This window comes from Macaca nemestrina, chromosome 9, assembly GCF_043159975.1.
Source record: "Macaca nemestrina isolate mMacNem1 chromosome 9, mMacNem.hap1, whole genome shotgun sequence".
Lineage (NCBI taxonomy): Eukaryota > Metazoa > Chordata > Mammalia > Primates > Cercopithecidae > Macaca > Macaca nemestrina.
In genome coordinates, this window is record NC_092133.1 from 23,526,553 (window position 1) to 23,549,196 (window position 22,644).

Below are 22,644 nucleotides of genomic sequence, written 5' to 3' on the forward strand. Positions count from 1 at the left end.
ATACCCAGGCCCCTTAAGCCTGAAGTCCTGCCATGATCTTGCCATTACCCCACAGGAAGTAGCGGAAGCGCTGCTCTTAGAGCTTAGCCTGCGGCTGGCACTCTTACACATGCTACTGGGCCTCTGCCGCCCTGCTTTCTTACTCCGGAATCCTGACTGGGACTCCCTCTTCCCTGATGCAGACCATTTACCAGACTACGCTTTTGGCTGATGGCTGTGTTCTCCAGGCTCCATGTTTCACTGGCTGGGCTGGGCTTCCTACTAGCTCTCCAGCTCAAGCTCTTCCCCCAGTGCCTGATTTTGCTCAGTGAGTGGGTAGAATTCCCGAGCTAGCCCCACCCAGCCTGCCCTGTTCCTCTGCAGTTAATTGAGCCATGCTCAGCTTGGCTTTGGCAAGTACACGTGCATATACCCTTGCTCAATATTAATTTAAAGGTCAAAATGGAGACACACGACCATACTTACATACCAAAACATTTCATAGTATGTTCTAAAGTAAAACACTATTTTAAAAATAATTTAAAAACAAAACATCTCAATTATCACAGAGTATATTTTAAACTAAATAATTTACAAGGCTTAAGATACCCAAACGTCTGGGTGCAGTGAGTCTTTCCCCCTCCCTGCGATGTGGACCAGTAGATAATATTCGGGATACAGTCTTGGTTGTCCTGATAGCCTCAAATGACCTTTATTTCAGTTGAAACAACTGAAGCCAACATTTCCAAAACAGAAATCAGGTAGGAAGAAATGTTGAACTTTAACTCCTTAGTCCAGCAAACACCTTTGGAAGAGATTGCCTGTGCATGCCAACAAGCTGGCTGTATCTACATGTTCTCTCATAAAACTAGGAGCTCATCTACTCTGAAGTCAAAGTCTAGCAAGCCAGTTGCCACTGAATCCAACCTCTACAGCATTACTCAACAGGAAAGGGGTGAGTTATAGCACGCAACAACTACTTCCTCCCTAGCTCCTGCTTGGTGAAAATCTTCAGAAGCTATTGCTTTTGGAAAAAAAAACCATTAGTTTAGATCTTGACTGTCTATGAAAGAAAATAGTAAAGGAAGGACAGAACACAACCGGAAAACCATTGAGAAGAGTCTAGCAGCACTGTAGCTCCAGGTCCAGGCTGGGGACTGTCACTATATTTGTTCTATAAACCCAGGAAAGATAAGTCAGGAGTACCAGAAGGAAATCCAAAAGAGCCTGCCTTTTTTTTTTTTTTTTTGAGATGGAGTCTTGCTCTGTTGCCAGGCTGGAGTGCAGTGGCGCAGTCTCGGCTCACTGCAACCTCTGCCTCCTGGGTTCAAGCAATTCTTATGCCTCAGCCTCCCGAGTAGCTGGGACTACAGGCATGCACCACCATGCCTAGCTAATTTTTGTATTTTTAGAAGAGAGGAGGTTTCACCACGGTGGCCAAGATGGTCTCAATCCCCTGACCTCGTGATCCGCCCGCCTCGGCCTCCCAATGTGCTGGGATTACTTGGACCTGGCTGAGTCTGCCTCTTAAGGCCTGCATTGTGCTGGGTGCAGTGGCTCACGCCTGTAATTCCAGCACTTTGGGGGGCCGAGGCAGGTGGATCACCTGTCGGGAGTTCGAGACCAGCCTGGCCAATATGGTGAAAACTCGTCTCTACTAAAAATATAAAACATTAACCGGGCGTGGGGGTGGGCATCTGTAATCCCAGCTACTTGGGAGACTGAGGCGGGAGAATCGCTTGAACCCGGGAAGCGGAGGATGCAGTGAGTCGAGATCATGCCACTGCACTTCAGCCTGGGCACGACGGTGAGACTCTGTCTCAAAGAAAAAAATAATAAAGCCTGCATTTTATAACTGTACTACTTCCTCATTTCCATCCCCATCTACTAGGATATGTTATATTGCTTTGGGATATCCAAGTTTTTCTAAAAAATTTCAAGTCTAAGTATCAATCTGAAGGGACATTGTTTGGTCTAAGAAGTCCAAATAACACTCTGCAACGATCTTTCTATAGGGCTCACATATTTATCAGCTTTTTGAGTGCGAGTCTAATATAGACAATGAGGAAAATCTTATCTATAAGTCCTTTTATCTGGTGCTGCAAGTTTGTACTACATATTGATTCTGCCATTTCATAAACACTTTCAAAAAAATCCTAGAGTTTCTTAGAAATTTAATATTCTTCAATACACATTCAAATTAGATGAATACAATCAATGCTATTAAAGCATGTTGGTTAGCAAGAAACAAGTATTTTGCCTAGTGACAGCAGTCATATACCACTGGAGAGGTTTTCTTACCATCAGAAGCAAGGTCAGGACTGGCTCTGGAGAATGACAAAACTGTTTGCGTAAAAACAAAATCTAGAAACAAAAAGGCAAGTTAATAACTTTCAAAGGCTGGGCATGGTGGCTCACACCTGTAATCCCAGCATTTTGGGAGGCCAAGGCAGGTGGATCGCCTGAGGTCAGGAGTTCAAGACCAGCCTGGACAACATGGTGAAACCCCATCTCTACTAAAAATACAAAAATTAGCCAGGTGTGGTGGCGGGCACCTGTAATCCCAGCTACTTGGGAGGCTGAGGCGGGAGAATCGCTTGAACCCAGAAGGCGGAGGTTGCAGTGAGTCGAGATTGTACCACTGCGTTCCAGCCCGGGCCAGAGTGAGACTCCATCTCAGAAAACAAACAAACAAAACAACAAGAAAAACCCCTTCACCATAGCTTCAGTACAAAGACTTACCCAACCAGAAATTATACAGGCCTTAAAAATAATTGTGGGCCAGGCCTACTTTGGGAGGGTGAAAATTGTGTATCATGGCAGCTCTGAGTCCGTGGAGTCGACATCACGAACAAGGATCTCCTTCCCGAGTTGAAAAAATTTACAGACAAGAATTATTGTTGGATTTAACTGGTGGCAGACATGTCCAAGGAATATTGCAGGGATTTGATCCCTTTATGAATCTTTTGATTGATGGATGTGTGGAGATGGCAACTAGTGGGTAACAAAATGATATTCCTCATGGTGATATGAGGAAATTGTATCAAGTTAGAAGCCTTGGGATGAGTATAAATCAAGGCTGTTTTGCAGATAAATCCACAACCTCTCCCCAAAGGGCCTATTTTACCATGATGTAAAAATTGGGTCATGTGTATTTTTATATTAAACTTTTTGTTAAATAAAAAAGAATTGTGGACTGGATATATATCCATCTATTTTTCTGCTGGATAAAAAAAACTTTTTTTTTTTTTTTTTTTTTGCTACAGAAGGAGTATCAAAATGTGCCCGTTTGTCACTTTCAGTGTAAATGGCATTTAAATTAGAGGTTCCAACAGTAAAGAAATTAGCAACTTGAGACAATACTATAAAGACTTACGGAGCATCTAAAAACTTGAAATTTTAGGAATTATTGAGAAATATTAATTAGGCTTGGTCTTGTAATGTGTTTCTCTAAACTGTTCTGTAATAAAGTTTTAAACATCACAATTTGCAGTAAACTTTAGAAAATGTATCTATTTTATCTATTCCTAGGTTATTCCCTGATGGGTTTCCAAGGAAAAGAAAACTGTGGTATGAAAAGCATGAAATACAGACTTGAAGACCTTTTCTTGCATCCGGGCTTAGCCCCCTCCATGAAATGTATGACATTAGGTAAGCACCAGCTCTCAGAAGGATAATTCTTAGAAAGTCAGAACAAGATAACCAGGCTGTAAGGAACAAATAATCTGGTATCTATAAACTTTCCTCAACTTTAGACTGCACCTAGCAATGCATAATCAAAAGAGTTCTAAATCAAGCCCAGATACTTAAAGGAGTTCCCTCAATGAACTAAAACTAAATTTGGATCCAGTATTGCCCCCTAATGGTCAGCTCTTAGAAATGAAACCCCTTTGAAAGTAAGAGTATGCAAATTCAGGGTTTTTTTCTATCACGTTTCCCCAAAAGGCTTGTACATTAGATTTTTCTCCAAGACAGACCATCTTCAATTACATTCATTTAAATAAAATTGTAAATACAGGATATTTCTGATCTTTAAATTGACTTCTGTAACTAGATTAAGCTACCTTTTCTGGTTTTAAAACCATTTGCCTTAGAATGTCTCTCCTGTTTCCAATAATGGAAATCAAGAAAAGAAAAAGGGCTTCTTCTCAAGTCTCTGCTGCACCTTAAGCAAATGTATGATACCTTGTCTTCCAGGTGTCATGGTGAAAATTAAAGAGCTGGTTCCTTCATCCTAAAGGATGCTCTCACCACCACAGGTCATTCCTGCTTCTCAGGTATCCACTAATTTCTTCACTCTTGAGGTGATTTGTTAGGGAAAAAAGTCTTCCAAAGCAAAAGTCAATGTTTGATCCCAAATCTACTTATATCAAAATACAAGTTCACCATGGCTTGACTTACAGTCCAAACTAAAGATAACTGCCTCTTCCTCTACAAAGATGTACTGCAGCCACACAGGGTCTGGCACACAGATGGCATAATTACAGAAGTCTGAATCTCTGTGGGTGGAACCCTATCACCTACTTTTCATCTTCTACAAGCCTTAGTTTCATTACCTACAAAATGGGGATATTATCATCTACTTTGTTGGGATACTGGGAAGGCCAAATGAAGTCATATGAAAAGCATTTAGCCTAACGTTTGGTACACAGAAGGCATCAACAAAAAAAATTATCAGTTAACTCCTTGGTTAAAAAAAAAAATGTCAATTATTGAAGGAGGCATTATCTTGCCACTCACAGGTATGAAAACTCTGAGGTGTCACATCCTATCACAGCCTCTGAGAGCACACAACTTTCTATGTGTTCTCCACTGTGGGTGATATCTGTAATGGGACCTGCTAAGGAAACAAAGTCGAGAACAATCTGAGGCAAAGAAGCAACAGAGGAAATGCCTTCTCTTTCAAGTTCTGGATATTTCACAACAAACATGGTGCCTACAGACTAAATAGGGAAGTTGAGTGCGAGGACTGGAAACATTGGATTGTTAGATCTATTACTCCCTCTAGTGGCCACAAACAAGACTGCTTTTTTTCAAAATCCCATTTTGGCCAAGATTGCAACTTGGATATGTGTATGTACCACACTTGAGTTTGAAAAAAAATAACCAGTTTGTATTTTCTGCCTATGTGGGGGAAAAAAGGGGCCTGATGTTAAGAGAAGCCAATGGTGTCACAAATTTTATCAGTTTGGTTCTTTTTATTCCCTGCTGAATGAAAATACTAATCAATGGAAGAAAAGGTACATGCTAACTTTTGTGCTATATTGACTCTCAAGTGAGAACTGAAGATAATCGTCTTTGTTGCTTTATGAAAAGGAATTTTGAAATGAGCATCTTTCTAAAATAGCAAGTTTTTACCACAGGGTTATTTACAAGCCAAGGTAATAATTAAATATGCCCAAGACTATGACTATTTTTCTCTGACCAAACCCTTCATTTTTATAATGGGTAATTACAGTAAAAACTTCAATTAACCACAGCCCTCAATTAACATGTTATCCTCCTCTTGTACTGTATTTTTAGAACAAAGTAGAAAAATAATCACAAGAAATTATTCATATGACAGATTTAGTTTGAAAATCTTCTAGATGGGTTATCTAAGGAAGAAAACAGAAAAATCACATTCACACCATAATATATAAAAAACACCTATATATAAATGATATATATAACTATATATCTATCTATCTATACATATATACACACAACTAGATAACAGCTGGAAGGGAATATAATTTTTAAAAATGTAAATATGGGCCAGGCGTGGTGGCTCACGTCTATAATCCTAATGATTTGAAAGGCTGAGGCAAGATTATCACTTGAATCCAGGACAACACGGTGAGTTCCTGTCTAAACAAAAAGCAAATAGCTGGGTGTGGTGGTGCATGCCTGTAGTCCAAGCTACTTGGGAGGCTAAGGAAGGAAGACCACTTGAGCCCAGGAGTTTGAGGTTGCAGTGAGCTATGATCACACCACTGCACTCCAGCCTGGGCAACCATCTCAAAAAGGAAAGAAGGCTGGGCGCGGTGGCTTACTGCCTGTAATCCCAGCACTTTGGGAGGCCGAGGCGGGTGGATTGTTTAAGTCAGGAGTTCAGGACCAGCCTGACCAACATGACAAAACTCTGTCTCTACTAAAAATACAAAAATTAGCTGGGCATGCTGGCACACACCTGCAATCCCAGCTACTCGACAGGCTGAGGCAGGAGAATTGCTTGAACCTGGGAGGCGGAGGAGGTTGCAGTGAACCAAGTTTGTGCCACTGCACACCAGACTGGACAAGAGTGAGACTGTCTCCAAAAAAAAAAAAAAAGTGAATGTGGTGAAATTGTAAACTATTTTTTACTCTTTCTGCTGTTTTTCTGTTACATCGTTATTTGTACAACAAATACATTAAAAATCAAAGACAGAGGTACATATCTTGCAACATGTATTCTACATTAATACAGGCCACCATACCCTATTATCAAGACCAAAAATAGGTCTTTTAGGGACTATCTCCTCCAACATACGCTGAAACAAGACAGGTTTTGTGTATATATATAATTTTCAACTAATTTGAAAATATATTTACCACGATATTCTTTATTCAGAAGCATCAATAACTTAACCTGTGAATGGAAACCTCATGATACAAGTCTGTATATTTAAAATACTGTTTATTTGTGATTTAACATTAATTAGCATTACATCTAAGAGCAATATCAGATAACATTTATACATTTTTCCACAGGACACAGAGGTTCATTGGCTCATTCTTTATGCCAAAGCAAGTAAATAGAGGCATTAGCAAAAGGTGCAATAGTTCACTGTTGTGTTTAAAAAATATTTATGCACATTGCATTCATTTAGATATATATATTTTCAAAAAGTTATGGAAAAGCATAGTTCACAGGTTACTGTCTCTACATACATCGTAATACAACATAAATGATGTAGAACATTAAAAAAATCTTCCAATAGAGAGTTAAGCAACTGAAAGTTTCCACCAAGAGATTAAAACACTGATTCCAGTAGTTATTGAGATCTAGAATGACATTTCCAGGCTCTGGCTCAACTCCGCATTATCATATGCACGCAGTCAAACAGAGCCAGCTCCAAAACACACTGTAATCAATGTAATTTTTTGCATGCCAACTCACCCTCAAGAAACACTTTGAATTATTTTTACCCACTGATCATTCTGGATCATTGATTTTGCATCAAACTGACATCACTTGGGTGAAAGGGAAAAAGCCTATATTAAGCCTAGGTTTAAATTTGTATTTACATTAAAAAGAAAGTTAACTGAAAAGATTTTTTTAAATCTGTAAAAATCAAGAAGTGGTACTTTTCTTATTTGTGGGATTAGACCTGCTGATTTCTTCTAGTGCTGCCCTCTAAAAATACACAAGGTTAGAAAGATTTGATCCTTTTAAAACTCAAATATCAACCAAGAAAGACATTGCTTTTGGCAGAGAAACAGAATTTTAGAAATTTGGGACATGTTTCCAACAAATCACACTTTGTATCCTATCGTGAATATGAGTCACTATCAAACTAGAATTCTTCTTTTCACATCCCATCTTTTGTTCCCTTAATTTTTCACTTTCCCCTTCATTCTTTTTCATTTGGCTACCTTATGAGACTTTTCTTTACTCATTAGCAATACTAAGAGAAAAATACAGTATAAGATTCAAATATGAATCTAGATGTACCTTTATATGCTCTAATCCTGTTTTGACACCAGGTCCCTGGATTCTTGAGTTATATTTAAGTATATTCAGTACCAAGCAGCCTTAAGTATGCTCTACTGTGAAAAGACTGGCTAATATGCTTAGGACACTTTTATACTGAATGGTATACAAACATCAACATACAAAAATTGTGGTTTTTTTGCCAGAGTAAACTAAATAACCCATGTTATGTGTACAAAATCCCCTTTGTTGAAAAATAAGGGGCTTTCTAAACTAATAAAAAAGGAAGTTTTCAAAAATTATAGTTTATTAAAACAACTTTTTTGGCAAACAAAGTTACTTCAGGTGAGGAAATTTTATACTGTGAATAAAATGCCAAATGAATCTTTTCTTAAAACTTTTTAAAAAATTATGTGCCAGTGTATACTAATGCTATAGATTCTTGTCTTAGAAGCTTTTAAAGCATTCTGTTAATGCCCATTGAAACAATGGGACTCCAAAAATACAGTCAATAATCATGATAAAAAATTATAATCTGATTAACCAAGTGAAGCAAGTATTGAGAAATAAAAATTCTCACTTGCTCACTGGCAATTTCTTTCTAACAGATATTATGGAGAAGGCCTGAAGTAATTCAGACAGATATCTGTTTATGGTGAATTATAATAATACTTCATGAGGGCAGAGCTAATTAAAACTAGTAATTGCTTAAAATTCAAAGCCATTTTTGGACATATAAAATGAGAGATGAATCTGAAAGTTTTTATTTTGTAAAACCTCTTTCCAGTTCTTAAAGTCCAGTTTGCTATATCCCCCAATCTGATCTACCATTGCATATTAATGATCAACTTAAATGTGGTATGTAAATGTGCAATGTCACATTGTTATAATAATAATTATAAAAAGACTTTATTTAGGCCTCAACTTTCTCCTTTTTTTTGTTCTTTTTCAGAAAAGAAGGAGTGCGGAATTTCTTCTTTTTCTTGGTCGGCGATTTTGAAGGGGAGCCTTCAGGTGACAGGACTTCTTCGATTTTCTCTGGAGACTTAATAGTAATCTCGACGTTTTCTATGGTTGTACTTGTGGTTAACCTACTTACTCGCTTAGCAAGCTCATCTTCAACATCATGCATATCATCCTTGCCATTTACTACCATAACAGGCACTTCCATGGAGATGAAGCTCTTGGAAAACAGCTCATGGTTTTCTATGAAAGGGGAGGGTTTTTGGGGGGTTATTTTACATACTTAACATTTTTGCTTTACTTTACAAAACTGAAATATTTTAGCAATGTAGTAAGGCATTACTTTAATTCCAATGAAGACAGATCATTATTTTAATAAACTGTAATTAGCAAGAAGCTAATTTTCTTTAATGATATAAAGGGGAAACGAACAAAGTTGTTAAAGCAAAGAGCAAAAGCTAGATAATCCCAGTTAGATGAAATGACAGTTTCATTGTAAATCAAATCAGCATAAATGAGGAAGACAACATATTTTTCTTTAGTTTTGGGATCATTTGGCAATCAATACTGAAAAATATTTCATGCTGTTGATTGGGACATGTTTATTTTAATTCCACAAATTCTTAAGAACTATGAGTTGCCAAAATTCAGATTAAGGTAAATCAATATAAATGTTGAACAAAAGTAGTGCCCCATTTTTAATGATATAAAATATGCAATTATTGGGAGATTTAAGTAAAATACGGAAAACTTACTGTGATGAGGTGTTCAACATCCTCACATGAAAACAAAACACAGAGGTACAGACTCAAGACTAACTCAGTGAATGCTATGAGGGAAATTACATTGAGTACCTTCTAATTTTTCAGGGACATTTTGCGGTGACTGAGTTTGAGACTGAATTTGTGAAACAGATGAAGCATCATCTGAGAGTAATTCCTGCTCAGCATCTGTTGGATAAGAGTTTAGTTAAAAGCCATGCAAAACAAAAACAAAGCAGCGTATGATTTTAGGGAGGTTAGTGCATATATCAAATGCCCGCATACACAGAGATGATAAATTCTTCAGCAGTGAGCTGAGCATGCTAACAGCTATCCCATATATCCATAATTATATATTAAGAGGAGGTTAATGTGTTAACATTTCTGGCTGCTAATAGTTATTTTATATACAAGTTACAAAAGATGCACAGCTACTGGCAGCCCAGGCAAATGGTATGTTGCATGTAGCTTTTGCTAGCATTAGAAAACCAAAGCATACTGCGCAGCCAGATGAAAAGAATTATAAAGTCTCACCAATGATGCTACATTAATGAGGCAGAATGCTTCATGGAATTTTTGAACAATATTTAATTTGTGATTCTTGTCAGAGCAATGTTACTGAGCTAATTCATAAGTCATAATAAATGTGGAAGAAACTACTTAGAAAGTTATATAAAAAAGGTGATGGTTCTAGAGTGCAACATTTGTTACCTGGCATCTTTAGGCTTTCAAAAAACAAGAGATTAAAGAGGGACATTTTACAAAATATGAAAAACAGAGAAAGTTCCCAACTTTATGTTAGAGTAAACAAATTCAATAACACCACTTAGAAAATTTAGTATAATTACATTAATGAGTCAGGATGACTCCCTTTTGTGACAAAGGCACAAAAAACTTCCTCGGATGATCCAGATGTCATTAGTTCTTCCTACATGGTATCTAACATGGACAAAAATTCATTAACTATTGGCTTGTTTTGCTTTGCATAAAAATTTCAACTATGTGTTGTGGATGCTCTAAAGCAGAGGCTCTTAACCCTCTTTTTGGGTGACAGGCTTCTTGTTCCTGACCCTGAACCCTCCCCTCCCTAAATGTGTATCTTAAACAATTAAGCATATATTTTTCAGGTGGCTCATGGACTGCCTGAAGTTTATCCAAAGACTCAAGATAGAGAACTCCTACTAGCAAGAATCTCTTATTCCAGAGAAAAAGGGAGCTAGTAGTCAATTGTTTAAGATGTTTTCATTAACAAGTCTTAAATATAATCCTAACAATCTACTTACTAAGGGTTCCGAAGCTAGAAAACTCAACCTACTAGAGTGTCTGTGTGCTTAAGGAAAGTCACATGAAAATTTTAGCAGTTAGTTTTAAATTTTGAAGTGACAATGTTAGCACCTCGAGATAACCAGAAATACAGATTTTACAAAGCATCAAAACTACATACTTATCACTCTATAATTATTTAAAATTAAGAGAGTTAAAAAGCCACATACTTATGAAATGTATAAATCCATTAATTTATCTACATCTACTTTGGCTAGTAATTCTTTACTCATCTGGGAATCTCACTTTCTAGAAGATTTTATTATAAAATAGTAGCATTCAGATTGTTTTCTTTTTCTTTTTTTTTTGAGACAGGGTCTCTCTCTGCTGCCTAGGCTGGAATGCAGTGGTGCGATCTCAGCTCACTGCAATCTCTGCCTTCCAGGTTCAAGTGATTCTCCTGCCTCAGCCTCCTGACTAGCTAGGACTACAGGCATGCGCTACTATGCCCGGCTAATTTTTTGTATTTTTTAATAGAGATGGAGTTTCACCATGTTGGCCAGGCTGGTCTCAAACTCCTGACCTCAAGCAATCTGCCTGCCTTGGTCTCCCAAAGTGCTGGGATTACAGGCGCAAGCCATGGCGCCCAGCCACACTGAATATAAAGATTAACTAACCTTCTAAGCCTTGTTGTTTACGTTCGATTGTCTTCTTATACTCTTCAAGTTCTCCTTCTGTAAGATGACTAAATGGGTTAGGAGGAGCCGGTGGGCCATGATCATCATCTTCAAACTGCATAGTCTTACAGAGAAAAAATAAAAATAGATTCATTACCAAGAGTTTTATTTATGTATCTATCCATCCATCCATCTATATACACACAAATTCACATATGATGTTTGTGAAGCCTTATTTCACAACAATCCTAAGAAATGCAAGGTAACATGCTTTGTTTAAAATGTTCTTGTAAGATTAATGCTCTTAAACTACTGATCCAATTGACTAAAATTGCCAGTGATATTTCCTCAATAAGCCTGTATAAGTAAATTTTATAATAATTTTTAAAAACCATTATGCCAAGTTTTAATAAGCTTCACATAAAAAAAAAACTTGAAAAAAAAAAAGAATTGCTCCATTTCAAAGACCTTTGTAAAAAAGGCTTACAGAAATGAAACTGTACCAAAAGTAGTTCTTTAAATTTGTTACGAAAATAAGCTTGTAACTGTTTTCTCCAGGAAAGGAAATAATGAGAATTTCAGTTGCACTTGGCATATGGAACCCATATATTTATTTTTCATCCCTCCCAAAACCCCACTAAAATGATAGTAAAGGAATAGAAAAAAGAAAAAAGAAAAAAGAAAAAAAAAAAAAAAGGATGCAAATGAGAAGCATGCTTATTTGCCCTGAAGAGGTCTGGTAAGGCCCAGAAACTAGAGGCAATAGGTACCATAGAAGGTGGTGGTAAGGAAAAGGTGAAAAGAGAGAAACAAGTTAAAAGTCTGAATAAGAAACAGATTCCCAGGTTCCCTTCCCTATTCCACAGAGCAAAACATTTCCCTCTCTCTCATCTCTGCAGAATATCAGAGGCTTAAGAAAGAAAAACTAACTAGGGGACACAAAATACAGTTGCAGGCTCCTAGAATGACGGTTGGAAACTGGCAGGAGACTGGAGTTCTTTTCCAGATAAACGAAATAGTCCCAGATAAAAGAATTACAGAGAATAATGTTTGGGGATTCCCCAGAGAAACAACCTGGTCCACATCCAATCACCCTACAATGAAGCTCACCAATCCCCGAGCTCTGTATATATCCAGAGCTTCTGATAGGCTTTAATGTCTCATTTTTCCATATAAACAGACATAGCCAACTCAGAATAGACAAAGACAAGAAAGGCAAATAAAGAAAATTTAAAATTGATACCCTTGGAGCAATAAGAGAAAGTGTAAAGATTAGGATGTTGTTAAAAAGGAACATTCATGGAATACGAACTCCTAAAAATAAAAAAAGTTCGCTGGGCGAGGTGGCTCATGCCTGTAATCCCAGCACTTTGGGAGGCCGAGGCAGGTGGATCACTAGGTCAGGATATCAAAACCATCCTGGCTAACACAGTGAAACCCTGTCTCTACTGAAAATAAAACAAACATTAGCCGGGTGTGGTGACAGGCGCCTGTAGTCCCAGCTACTCAGGAGGCTGAGGCAGGAGAGTGGCATGAACCCAGGAGGCGGAGCTTGCAGTGAGCCAAGACTGCACCACTGCGCTCCAGCCTGGGCGACAGTGCGAGACTCCATCTCAAAAAAATAAATAAATATAAATAAATAAGATAAAATAAATTTAAAAAGTTAACATCAAAATAAAAAATTAAAAGGGTTAGAAAACATCAGGAAGGTCTCCCAGAAAGTAGGATACAAAGATAAAGGTACAGCAAGTAGGAGTGAAAAGAAAAAAATCAGAAGCTCAAAGAGGCCCAACATTCAAATTAACATAATATACTGGCAGAAAAAGAAATGGGAAGAAAACACTCTTGAAGAAACACTTAATAAAAACATCCAGAACTGAAGGACATGACTCTGTAGACTGAAAAGGGTTACTAATTACTTAGAAAAAAGACTAAAGAGAGATCTATGAAGCACACAATCATAAAATTTCAGAACAGCAGATATGCAGAAAAGGTCTAAAAGCAAAAACAAAACAAAACAAAACAAAAACACCTAAACAAAAGTTCAGGAATTCCAATGCCTTCCTACTTCAACAATAAAATAAGGGACAGAATGATGCTTTTCATGTTTCAAGGGAAAATTATTTCTAAACTATTCTATATCCATTATATGCACATTTGAAGGTAGAATAAAGGCATTTCAGACTGTTACCGCCTATGTATCCTTTTCTCAGAAAGCTGAGGGTGTGTTCTATGGTAAAGGAGGAAATCAAGAAAGCAGGAGACACAAGGTACAGGAAACTAAATTTAATGTAGATCAGCAGCACAGGAATCTTCCAGATGAACCTGTGCAGCTGGCCTGAGAGCAACCAATTTAGATTTGGATCAGAATGAAGGGGGGCTGGAACATAGAGATTACCTGTTGCCTTTCACCACATGGAAAATAATACTAGGATGGATTTTATGTTATTTTTAATTTTTTTTGAGACGGAGTCTTGCTCTGTCACCAGGCTGGAGTACAGTGGCGCAATCTTGGCTCACTGCAACCTCCGCCTCGCGGGTTCGAGCGATTCTCCTGCCTCAGCCTCCTGAGTATCTGAGACTACAGGTGCATGCCACCACGCTCAGCTAATTTTTTTATTTTCAGTAAAGACAGGGTTTCACCATGTTGGCTAGGATGGTCTTGATCTCTTGACCTCGTGATCTGCCCGCCTCGGCCTCCCAAAGTGCTGGGATTACAGGCGTGAGCCACCACGCCCAGCTTGGACTTTATAATTCTGTTAAAAAGTTTGGGAAGAACTAAGCCAATGTACCCCAAATAATAAGCCAATGACAAAAAGGCAAGGTGAGGGTAGGGAGGGGTAACTTATGTAAGAAAGGAAATACTACCTGGCTCAGTAGCAAACATGTAGTAATATAAATAATGAAAGCTGATCTAACACACACACACACGAAAAAAACTGATGTGTCCTTACTGGGAGAATGGGGAGAGGGAAAAAGGGAAGCATTGTATAAACAGGATAAATCCCCATCTTTCAAAAATATTTCATTAATTCTAAGATGAACTTTTTCCATCTGTGAAATTGGGAATCATCTCATGGCTTCCTACAATTACAACTGGCCATGTTTTTTCTCTTTTAGTGACATGTATAACAATGGTATTTCTTACAATGGGTAACACAGATTTGGTGAAAAATAGTCCAGGTCTAAAACTGATAGATCAAGAAAAAGCAGAAGATGCTCTTTAGAAACATCAAAGTAGGACCAGGAGCAGTGGTTTATACCTGTAATCCCGATACTCCAGGAGGTCAAGGCTGGAGGATCACCTGAAGCCAGGTGTTCACGACTATCCTGGGCAACAGAGTGAGACCTCATCTCAACTAACTTACTAGAAACATCAAAGTAAACATTAGAAGCAATGAAAAGAACAGAAAGTCGCTGTATCTGGAAACTGGGAATTATGGGTGGCATTTTAAATCTTGTGGGTTGACTTTTTGTGCTTATATTAACCTTAGTAAAAATAAATATTCATGTTTAAAAATCAATGAAATTAATGTGGTAGATCAAAAACAAAGATCATATTACTTCATAAACTTACAGGAGGTGGCTTATCCACAACAATTCCAGCAAGCAACTGAGATTGTGGTCCTGCTGTTTTCAAGTCATATCGATTTTGTTCCCGAATCTGAATTGAAAAACAATTCAATACAAATTTCTTGAGGGCAACTAGGCAGATGACCTTTGTTTTATCTTTTCATAAAAGCTTACTACTTGACATTTCCAGAGTGAGAGTCTCTTCCATTCCCACCTTCATGAAGACCTCTTTTACCATCCTAACAGCTCGTATTAGTCTCCTCCACTCTTCCTGGTAAGTGATTTCCTTTCGTCTTAGGTTGTTAGAGAACTGCATTTTCCCCTAATAGCAGGGTTCTCTAAGGCAGAAATATGTTTAATACATCTTCCCCATGTAGCCTGTTCACCAATTACTAGCACAGAGCTGGAGGCATTCAATATAAGCTAAAATTATACTGAATTAAATTACAAATACTTCTGTATTCAAACTTCTAAGTTTGACATTAACCAGATTCAATCACTTGTGATTTAAACATAAAACAATTAAAATGTCTCCCCTGGCTATAGAAGACCATGTCTTACCTTATTTCTCTTTTCTAGTACCTCATTCGGGTTTGTGTTTAAAGGAACAAACTGATTTGGATCTTCAATTTTGATAGGTGTTCCACCACTAACTTTAGATGAGTCTTCTGCTTTCATCCACTAAAGAATCAAAAATTTTCTAAAATGAAGCTTTGTGTTAAGAAAATATTAGTAGATTGCTAGATAACTGCTTATAGTCTCAAGAGGGGCATTGCCAATGTTTAAATAATTTCACTCAGAAATATCTTAGTGGTGGGCCGGGCGCGGTGGCTCAAGCCTGTAATCCCAGCACTTTGGGAGGCCGAGACGGGCGGATCACGAGGTCAGGAGATCGAGACCATCCTGGCTAACACGGTGAAACCCCGTCTCTACTAAAAAAATACAAAAAACTAGCCGGGCGAGGTGGTGGGCGCCTGTAATCCCAGCTACAAGGGAGGCTGAGGCAGGAGAATGGCGTAAACCCGGGAGGCGGAGCTTGCAGTGAGCTGAGATCCGGCCACAGCACTCCAGCCTGGGCGACAGAGCGAGACTCCGTCTCAAAAAAAAAAAAAAAAAAAAAAAAAAAAATCTTAGTGGTGAATTAGTTTCATCTTATACTAGTTACAAAAGGCTAAAAATCAGCATTCACTTAAAAAATAAATGCCATTACGATTCACACAAATATTCAATTATACTGCTAATTAAACTTTCTCCTGTCAAGTGAAAACACGATGCTGAAGCTACTTCAAGCACAGAGAGCATGATCTCACATTCACTCACATTCAGTGTTCTGTCTTCTGCATTGAAGACAGAAGTTGGATGAATATGGCCAAGAAGTCAAAACAAAAAAACAAAAAAACAAAAAAAACCCTTAAGAAATATCTTAAGATTTAGTTTATCAGACTTCACTTTTTATTTTTGGCTGACAGAAAAGGCCAAGCCCTAATCAGCATTTTATAATGGGGATAATCTGGTATATAATAGCAAAATAGAATCATAGGGTTGGAAGGAGCTTACATAATTTTTTTCATTTACCCCATATTATAATTCTTAAAGAAAGCAAATCTCAGCCGGGCACAGTGGCTCAAGCCTGTAATCCCAGCACTTTGGGAGGCCGAGATGGGCAGATCACGAGGTCAGGAGATCAAGACCATCCTGGCTAACACGGTGAAACCCCGTCTCTACCAAAAAATACAAAAAAAAAAACTAGCCGGGCGAGGTGGCGGGTGCCTGTAGTCCCAGCTACTCGGGAGGCTGAGGCAGGAGAATGGCATGAACCCGGGAGACGGAACTTGCAGTGAGCTGAGATCCGGCCACTGTACTCCAGCCTGGGTGACAGAGCGAGACTCTGTCTCAAAAAAAAAAAAAAAAAAGCAAGCAAATCTCGATCAAGATTAATGATGGCTAACCATCAATCTCTGTCAACAAAATGAATTCTGAGAAACCAATGAGTTTATGTTCTTTTACTGGGAGGCAAGAAATCTTATAGACTACAGAAAAGACATTCTGATGCCTAGGTATTTTCGTATTGAATGCCATTAGTTTATACAAGATGAACTAATTCTGAATATCTAGAGCTGTGGTGTCCAATCTTTTGACTTCCCTGGGCCACGCTGGAAGAAGAACTGTCTTGGGCCACATATAAAATACACTAACACTAATGACAGCTGATTAGCTTAAAAAAAAAAATCACAAAAAATTCTCATAATGTTTTAATAAAGTTTACAAATTTGTGTTAAGCTGCATCCAAAGCCATCCTGGGCCATGGATTGGACAAGCTTGACCTAGAGAATGTTTGGTGGTATGCACTCCAAAACCAAACCAAACCAAATCTAATGCAAACTTCTGAAAAAGATAAAATAACCCATTTCTCTACCCTACAAGATCTTGCCTAAGGGTAGCTATATGTGCAGTGATTCATGCAGCTCTGGTACAATTAGGTATTGATAACTTTTATAGTTTTAATTCACTGGTGAGTTAAACTACTGGTGTAGTTTAACAGAAACTACAAAGCAGTATCATGTAGTGAGCAAGAACTGGGCTCAAGAGTCAGACTGTCTTCATGCAAATCCCGAGTTTACCATTAAAACAGATTAATTAACCCTTTTTGCCTTGGTTTTCTCATCTATAAAACAGACAGAAAAACAGCATCATTCATATTAGGAGAATTAAATGATATGATCTGTGTATGGCACTTAGAAGAGTGCCTTGCACAAAGTTAAAGCCAGATAAGTGACAGTAATATTTTTAATATTATTTTATTTTCCAAATATTTTCAATATAGAACATTCAATTCTTGAGTAACTAGGCAAAATATTTAGTAAAGGCAAACTATGTAAAATACCGGCATACCGTGATTTTGGTTCGGGGACTGGTTTCTCCGTTCCGAGACTCCTCAGGCACATTCACTTTCATGTAAGTATTTGGTGAGTTCAGCCATCTTGTTTTTTCACGCTGTTGCCTCTGTGCCATGTATTTGAGAGGAGAGAGTGGCACCGTATCGTCTTCAAAGGAAAAGGCAGTCACAGTTGCTGGGATTTCCACATCACTCTTGTGCCTAGGCTTCTCTCGAATGAGAGGATGCCTGTAAGCATAGCCTGTTCTATACCCCTAAGGGAGGGAAAAACCACATTTAAAGCATTAAACGTGTATCAACAACAGCATTTGGATCCTAATTCCTTATACAAATGATTTAAAAGACTCCTTTGCTGAAAAACAAAGAAAAAAGCATCCTTCCAAACACCATATAACTCTCACGTAACACTAGAGTTGAAATTACGCAAATTTCAAGACCCAGTTAAAGCTGATTACAGCTGATATTGCGATTTCCACTCACACAACTGTTCCTGACAAGGAACAGTTTTAAGTTGCTGACCAGAAGTGCTTTTCTGCCTATAAACCTGTTTTTGGGAAGCAAATCTCAGTGCTCATTTAAGTCTTTGTTCCTAGGTCTGAAGGCAGTCAGCCTTCTGAGCCTTCACGGAAGAGAGTAAAATCTAAGATAACATTTGCCAAACCATACATCTTTTAAGGGGTCACTATCCAAAATATATAGGGAACTCAAAAAATAGCAAGAAAAGAACCCAATTAAAAAGTGGGCAAAGGATCTGAATAAACATTTCTCAAAAGAAGACATACAAATGGTCAAGTATATTAAAACATCACTAATCAAGAAAATGCAAATTAAAGCATGAGATATCATGTCCTATCTGTTAGAATCGCTATTATAAAAAAGATGAAAGACAACAAGCATTAGAATGTAGGAAGAAAGGGACCCTTTGCACACTGTTGGTAGCAATATAAATTAGTACAGCCATTGGGGAAAACAGTACGGAGGTTCCTCATACAATTAAAAATAAAACTACCATATGACCCAGCAGTCTCACTACCAGATATATATCCAAAGGAAATGTAAGCAGTATGTCAAAGAGGTATCTGCACTCTCATGTTAGGTACAGCATTATTCACAATAGCCCAGATATGGAATCATCCTATGTGTCCACTGATGGATGGGATATCAATGTTGTACATATAACACAATGGAATACTATTCAGCTTTAAAAAAGAAATTCTGTCAAATGTGACAACATGGATGAACCTCGAGGACATTATATTAAATGAAATAAACCAGGCATAGAAAGACAAATACCCCCATGATCTCACTTATATACAGAATCTTAAAAAGTTAAAAAAATATTAGCCAGGCATGGTGGCACACCCCAATGGTCCCAGCTACACAGGAGGCTGAGGTGTAAGAATGGTTTGAGCCCAGCAGGTTGAGGCTGCAAGTGAGCCCTGATTGTGTCACGGCACTCCAAGCAAGATCCTGCCTCCAACAACCACAACCACAACAACAACAACAAAAGTTGAACTCATAAAAGTAGAGTAGAATAGTGGTTCCTAGGAAGTGGGGGTGGGGAGATGTTGATCAAAGGATACAAAATGTCAGTTAGACAGGAGGAAAAAGTTCAAGAGTTATATACTATGGTGACTATGGTTAATAACAATATATTGTAATCTTGAAAAAAAAAAAAAAAAAAAACCAGGCCGGGCACGGTGGCTCAAGCCTGTAATCCCAGCACTTTGGGAGGCCGAGACAGGCGGATCACAAAGTCAGGAGATCGAGACCATCCTGGCTAACACGGTGAAACCCTGTCTCTACAAAAAAAATACAAAAAACTAGCCGGGCAAGGTGGCGGGCGCCTGTAGTCCCAGCTACTTGGGAGGCTGAGGCAGGAGAATGGCGTGAACCAGGGAGGCGGAGCTTGCAGTGAGCTGAGATCTGGCCACTGCACTCCAGCCTGGGCGGCAGAGCGAGACTCCGTCTCAAAAAAAAAAAAAAAGGACATTTTAAGTTCTGTTTAATTCTCAAAGGTGTGGTTAAATCACACTGAAATGCTTTCCTAGGGCCAAACTCAGCTTCTGGAGGAGTATGGAGCATGTTCTACAAAAATGGAAGCATCTGCTCTTGAATCTGAAGACATTAAATCCAAGTTTTATTTCAATTGTGCAACGTACCAAGTTGTCTAGAGTCCTCATAAGCCCTTCAAACTCAATTTCGCCAACCTTCCATTTTTGATGGGAAACCATATTCACACCTCCTCCACCAGACGCTGCTATAGTGTAAGTGAAAGCTTTATACTTCTGAAAGTCCAGTATGTGGAGATTGTCCACTCCACCTGCTCCTGCTAGGGCCCGCACCTGTAATCAATGGTAAAATATACAGAGATACAAAACTATAAAGACTGTAATGAGTATTTTACTTTCAAAAAGGCACAATTTCAATTTGACAAATACGTATAATACTTGCTCAGGCTACTAACAACAAAGACAAGATGACACTCTTGTGCCAGCAGACAGCTGAAGTATCTTTTCCACCTATCTGAAAAAGAAACTTTCCAAGACTCTGATCCTCCCTGATGGAAAACACATTTAGAGCCATACCTCTTAATATATATATATATATATATATATATTTTTTTTTTTTTTTTTTTTTTTTTTTTTTTTTTTTGAGACGGAGTCTCGCTCTGTAGCCCAGGCTGAGTGCAGTGGCCGGATCTCAGCTCACTGCAAGCTCCGCCTCCCGGGTTCACGCCATTCTCCGGCCTCAGCCTCCCGAGTAGCTGGGACTACAGGCGCTGCCACCTCGCCTGGCTATTTTTTGTATTTCTTAGTAGAGACGGGGTTTCACCGTGTTAGCCAGGATGGTCTCGATCTCCTGACCTCGTGATCCGCCCATCTCGGCCTCCCAAAGTGCTGGGATTACAGGCTTGAGCCACCGCGCCCGGCCTTAATATATTTTAAGCAACTGAAATCTGTTGCCAAATTTTAAATTTCTTTTCTTGAAGTTTCCCCAGGGTTATCCAGTTAATACTTTTGCTAAAAGTTATAATTTTAAGGGAATACAAAAACACCGTACTTTGAATTTAAAGATATTTAGGCAGAAGCCATCGGCTCATTATCTTAATTTAATTAAGTTTTTCATAGCCCCATTTGACAAGAGGAGGAGGAGCCATCAAAGCAAAAAAGAAGTTGATTGTTAGGACAAGTTAATGTTGCTAAAAAAAGGTTTTGTTGTTTTTTTCTCCCCGTTTCTTGTGGCTCTTCCAATAAATTAAGATTATTACCATTTGCTTCATGAGAATCTGCTTTATTTATTTGTTTATTTATTGAGACGGAGACTCGCTCTTGTTGCCCAGGCTGGAGTACAATAGCACGATCTCAGCTCACTGCAACCTCTGCCTCCCGAGTGGCTGGGATTACAGGCACCTGCTAATTTTGTATTTTAGTAGAGATGGGGTTTCTCCATGTTGGTCAGGCTGGTCTCGAACTACTGACCTAAGGTGATCCACCCGCCTCGGCCTCCCAAAGTGCTGGGATTACAGGTATGAGCCACCACGCCCGGCCAAATCTGCTCGATTTAGAGAAAATTAGGGCCTTTAAATACATTCAGCATCTCTGATGAAAAAAGTGGTTAATAAATATCCAACCTCTCATCATAATGAGGTTGTGGAAGTGTTGAAAACTGCAATTTCATAAAACTTCTGGCCCTAGTTAAACTTTTTACAAAAGTGACCACAGCACATTTGATTCTTGATTTGCAGCTGTTTTTCTTTCTTAATTAGCACCATCACTAGAGGGTGAAAACAGAGAAATATACAATTGTACTAACTTTTTTTTCTTTTTTTTTTTTTTGAGACGGAGTCTCGCTCTGTCGCCCAGGCTGGAGTGCTGTGGCTGGATCTCAGCTCACTGCAAGCTCCGCCTCCCGGGTTTACGCCATTCTCCTGACTCAGCCTCCCGAGTAGCTGGGACTACAGACGCCCGCCACCTCGCCTGGCTAGTTTTTTGTATTTTTTAGTAGAGACAGGGTTTCACCATGTTAGCCAGGATGGTCTCGATCTCCTGACCTCGTGATCCGCCCGTCTCGGCCTCCCAAAGTGCTGGGATTACAGGCTTGAGCCACCGCGCCCGGCCCACAATTGTACTAACTTAAAAAGCAGGATTGTAGGGATAATGATGTTTATGAGACCCTTAGATTGAGTGTGAGAAAATTTTAATTTCCTTTACTTCTATTTTCAATTCAAGAGATAACTGAGTTGACAACCCTCTCTACATAAGTAGAGCAGAACTTCTCTTAAAAGACAAAAAGCCACTAACTAATACATATTTGGAAACAAGTACACAAAATCCAACTAAACAAGCAAACAACAAAGAATTAAAAAGGGGGAATAATGTTTCCTACCTGAATCTCACAGGCTAGCTGCACATTAAAAATATAATGAAAAGCCTCCTCAATTGTTTCTCCAAGTGCAACCACACCATGATTCCTGAGTACCAGCACCTAAAATAGAATGCCCAGAGCAATCACTTGAAATAACTGGCATAGCTCACACTGTTTTCATCAACAGCAGCAGCAACAAAAATAGCTCTTTAGACAAACTCTATGACATACCTTACAACTTGGCCCCAGAACTTTCTGCAGCTGAATTCTCTCCTCCTGTTCTTCAAGCGACCCTTGGTAGTCATAATAGGCAACATCTCCCAGAATAAGAGACTCTTGAGAAATGGGAAGGATCCCACATTTCATGGAGGATACCTATTTGGTTTGGCCCATACCAAGATAACACATTTCGTTACTACATACATTTTCATAGGAACCTGATTGTCTGGTCAGGTCAGGAAAGCACTGGCCTATTCACTGTGTTCACCA

The 22,644-nt window shown here is 38.7% G+C and overlaps 1 protein-coding gene and 1 long non-coding RNA gene across 10 annotated transcripts in view; one reads left to right on the forward strand and one right to left on the reverse strand.

Moving 5' to 3' along the window:
- Positions 1-842: 842 nt before the first annotated feature.
- LOC139356195 (uncharacterized) lies at positions 843-4,256 on the forward strand. The gene is made up of 3 exons (XR_011607651.1): positions 843-934; positions 3,511-3,630; positions 4,177-4,256. It is a non-coding gene; the product is annotated as an uncharacterized lncRNA (long non-coding RNA).
- A 2,364-nt stretch (positions 4,257-6,620) lies between these two features.
- The window catches only part of LOC105466556 (adducin 3), a 128,587-nt gene continuing 112,563 nt past the window's right edge, over positions 6,621-22,644 (reverse strand). For 7 of the 9 annotated variants that reach the window (XM_011715559.3, XM_011715526.3, XM_011715516.2 and 4 more), the window contains 9 exons: positions 22,387-22,530; positions 22,177-22,275; positions 19,950-20,132; positions 17,784-18,041; positions 15,453-15,572; positions 14,896-14,982; positions 11,319-11,442; positions 9,472-9,567; positions 6,621-8,860 (listed from right to left, as the gene is read on the reverse strand). In XM_011715559.3, the coding sequence (XP_011713861.1) occupies positions 8,568-8,860; positions 9,472-9,567; positions 11,319-11,442; positions 14,896-14,982; positions 15,453-15,572; positions 17,784-18,041; positions 19,950-20,132; positions 22,177-22,275; positions 22,387-22,530 (1,404 nt within the window). In that variant the 3' untranslated portion in view covers positions 6,621-8,567. The remainder of the gene's footprint in view (positions 8,861-9,471; positions 9,568-11,318; positions 11,443-14,895; positions 14,983-15,452; positions 15,573-17,783; positions 18,042-19,949; positions 20,133-22,176; positions 22,276-22,386; positions 22,531-22,644) is intronic. The other 2 variants (XM_011715613.3, XM_011715611.2) reach the window with 1 other exon arrangement.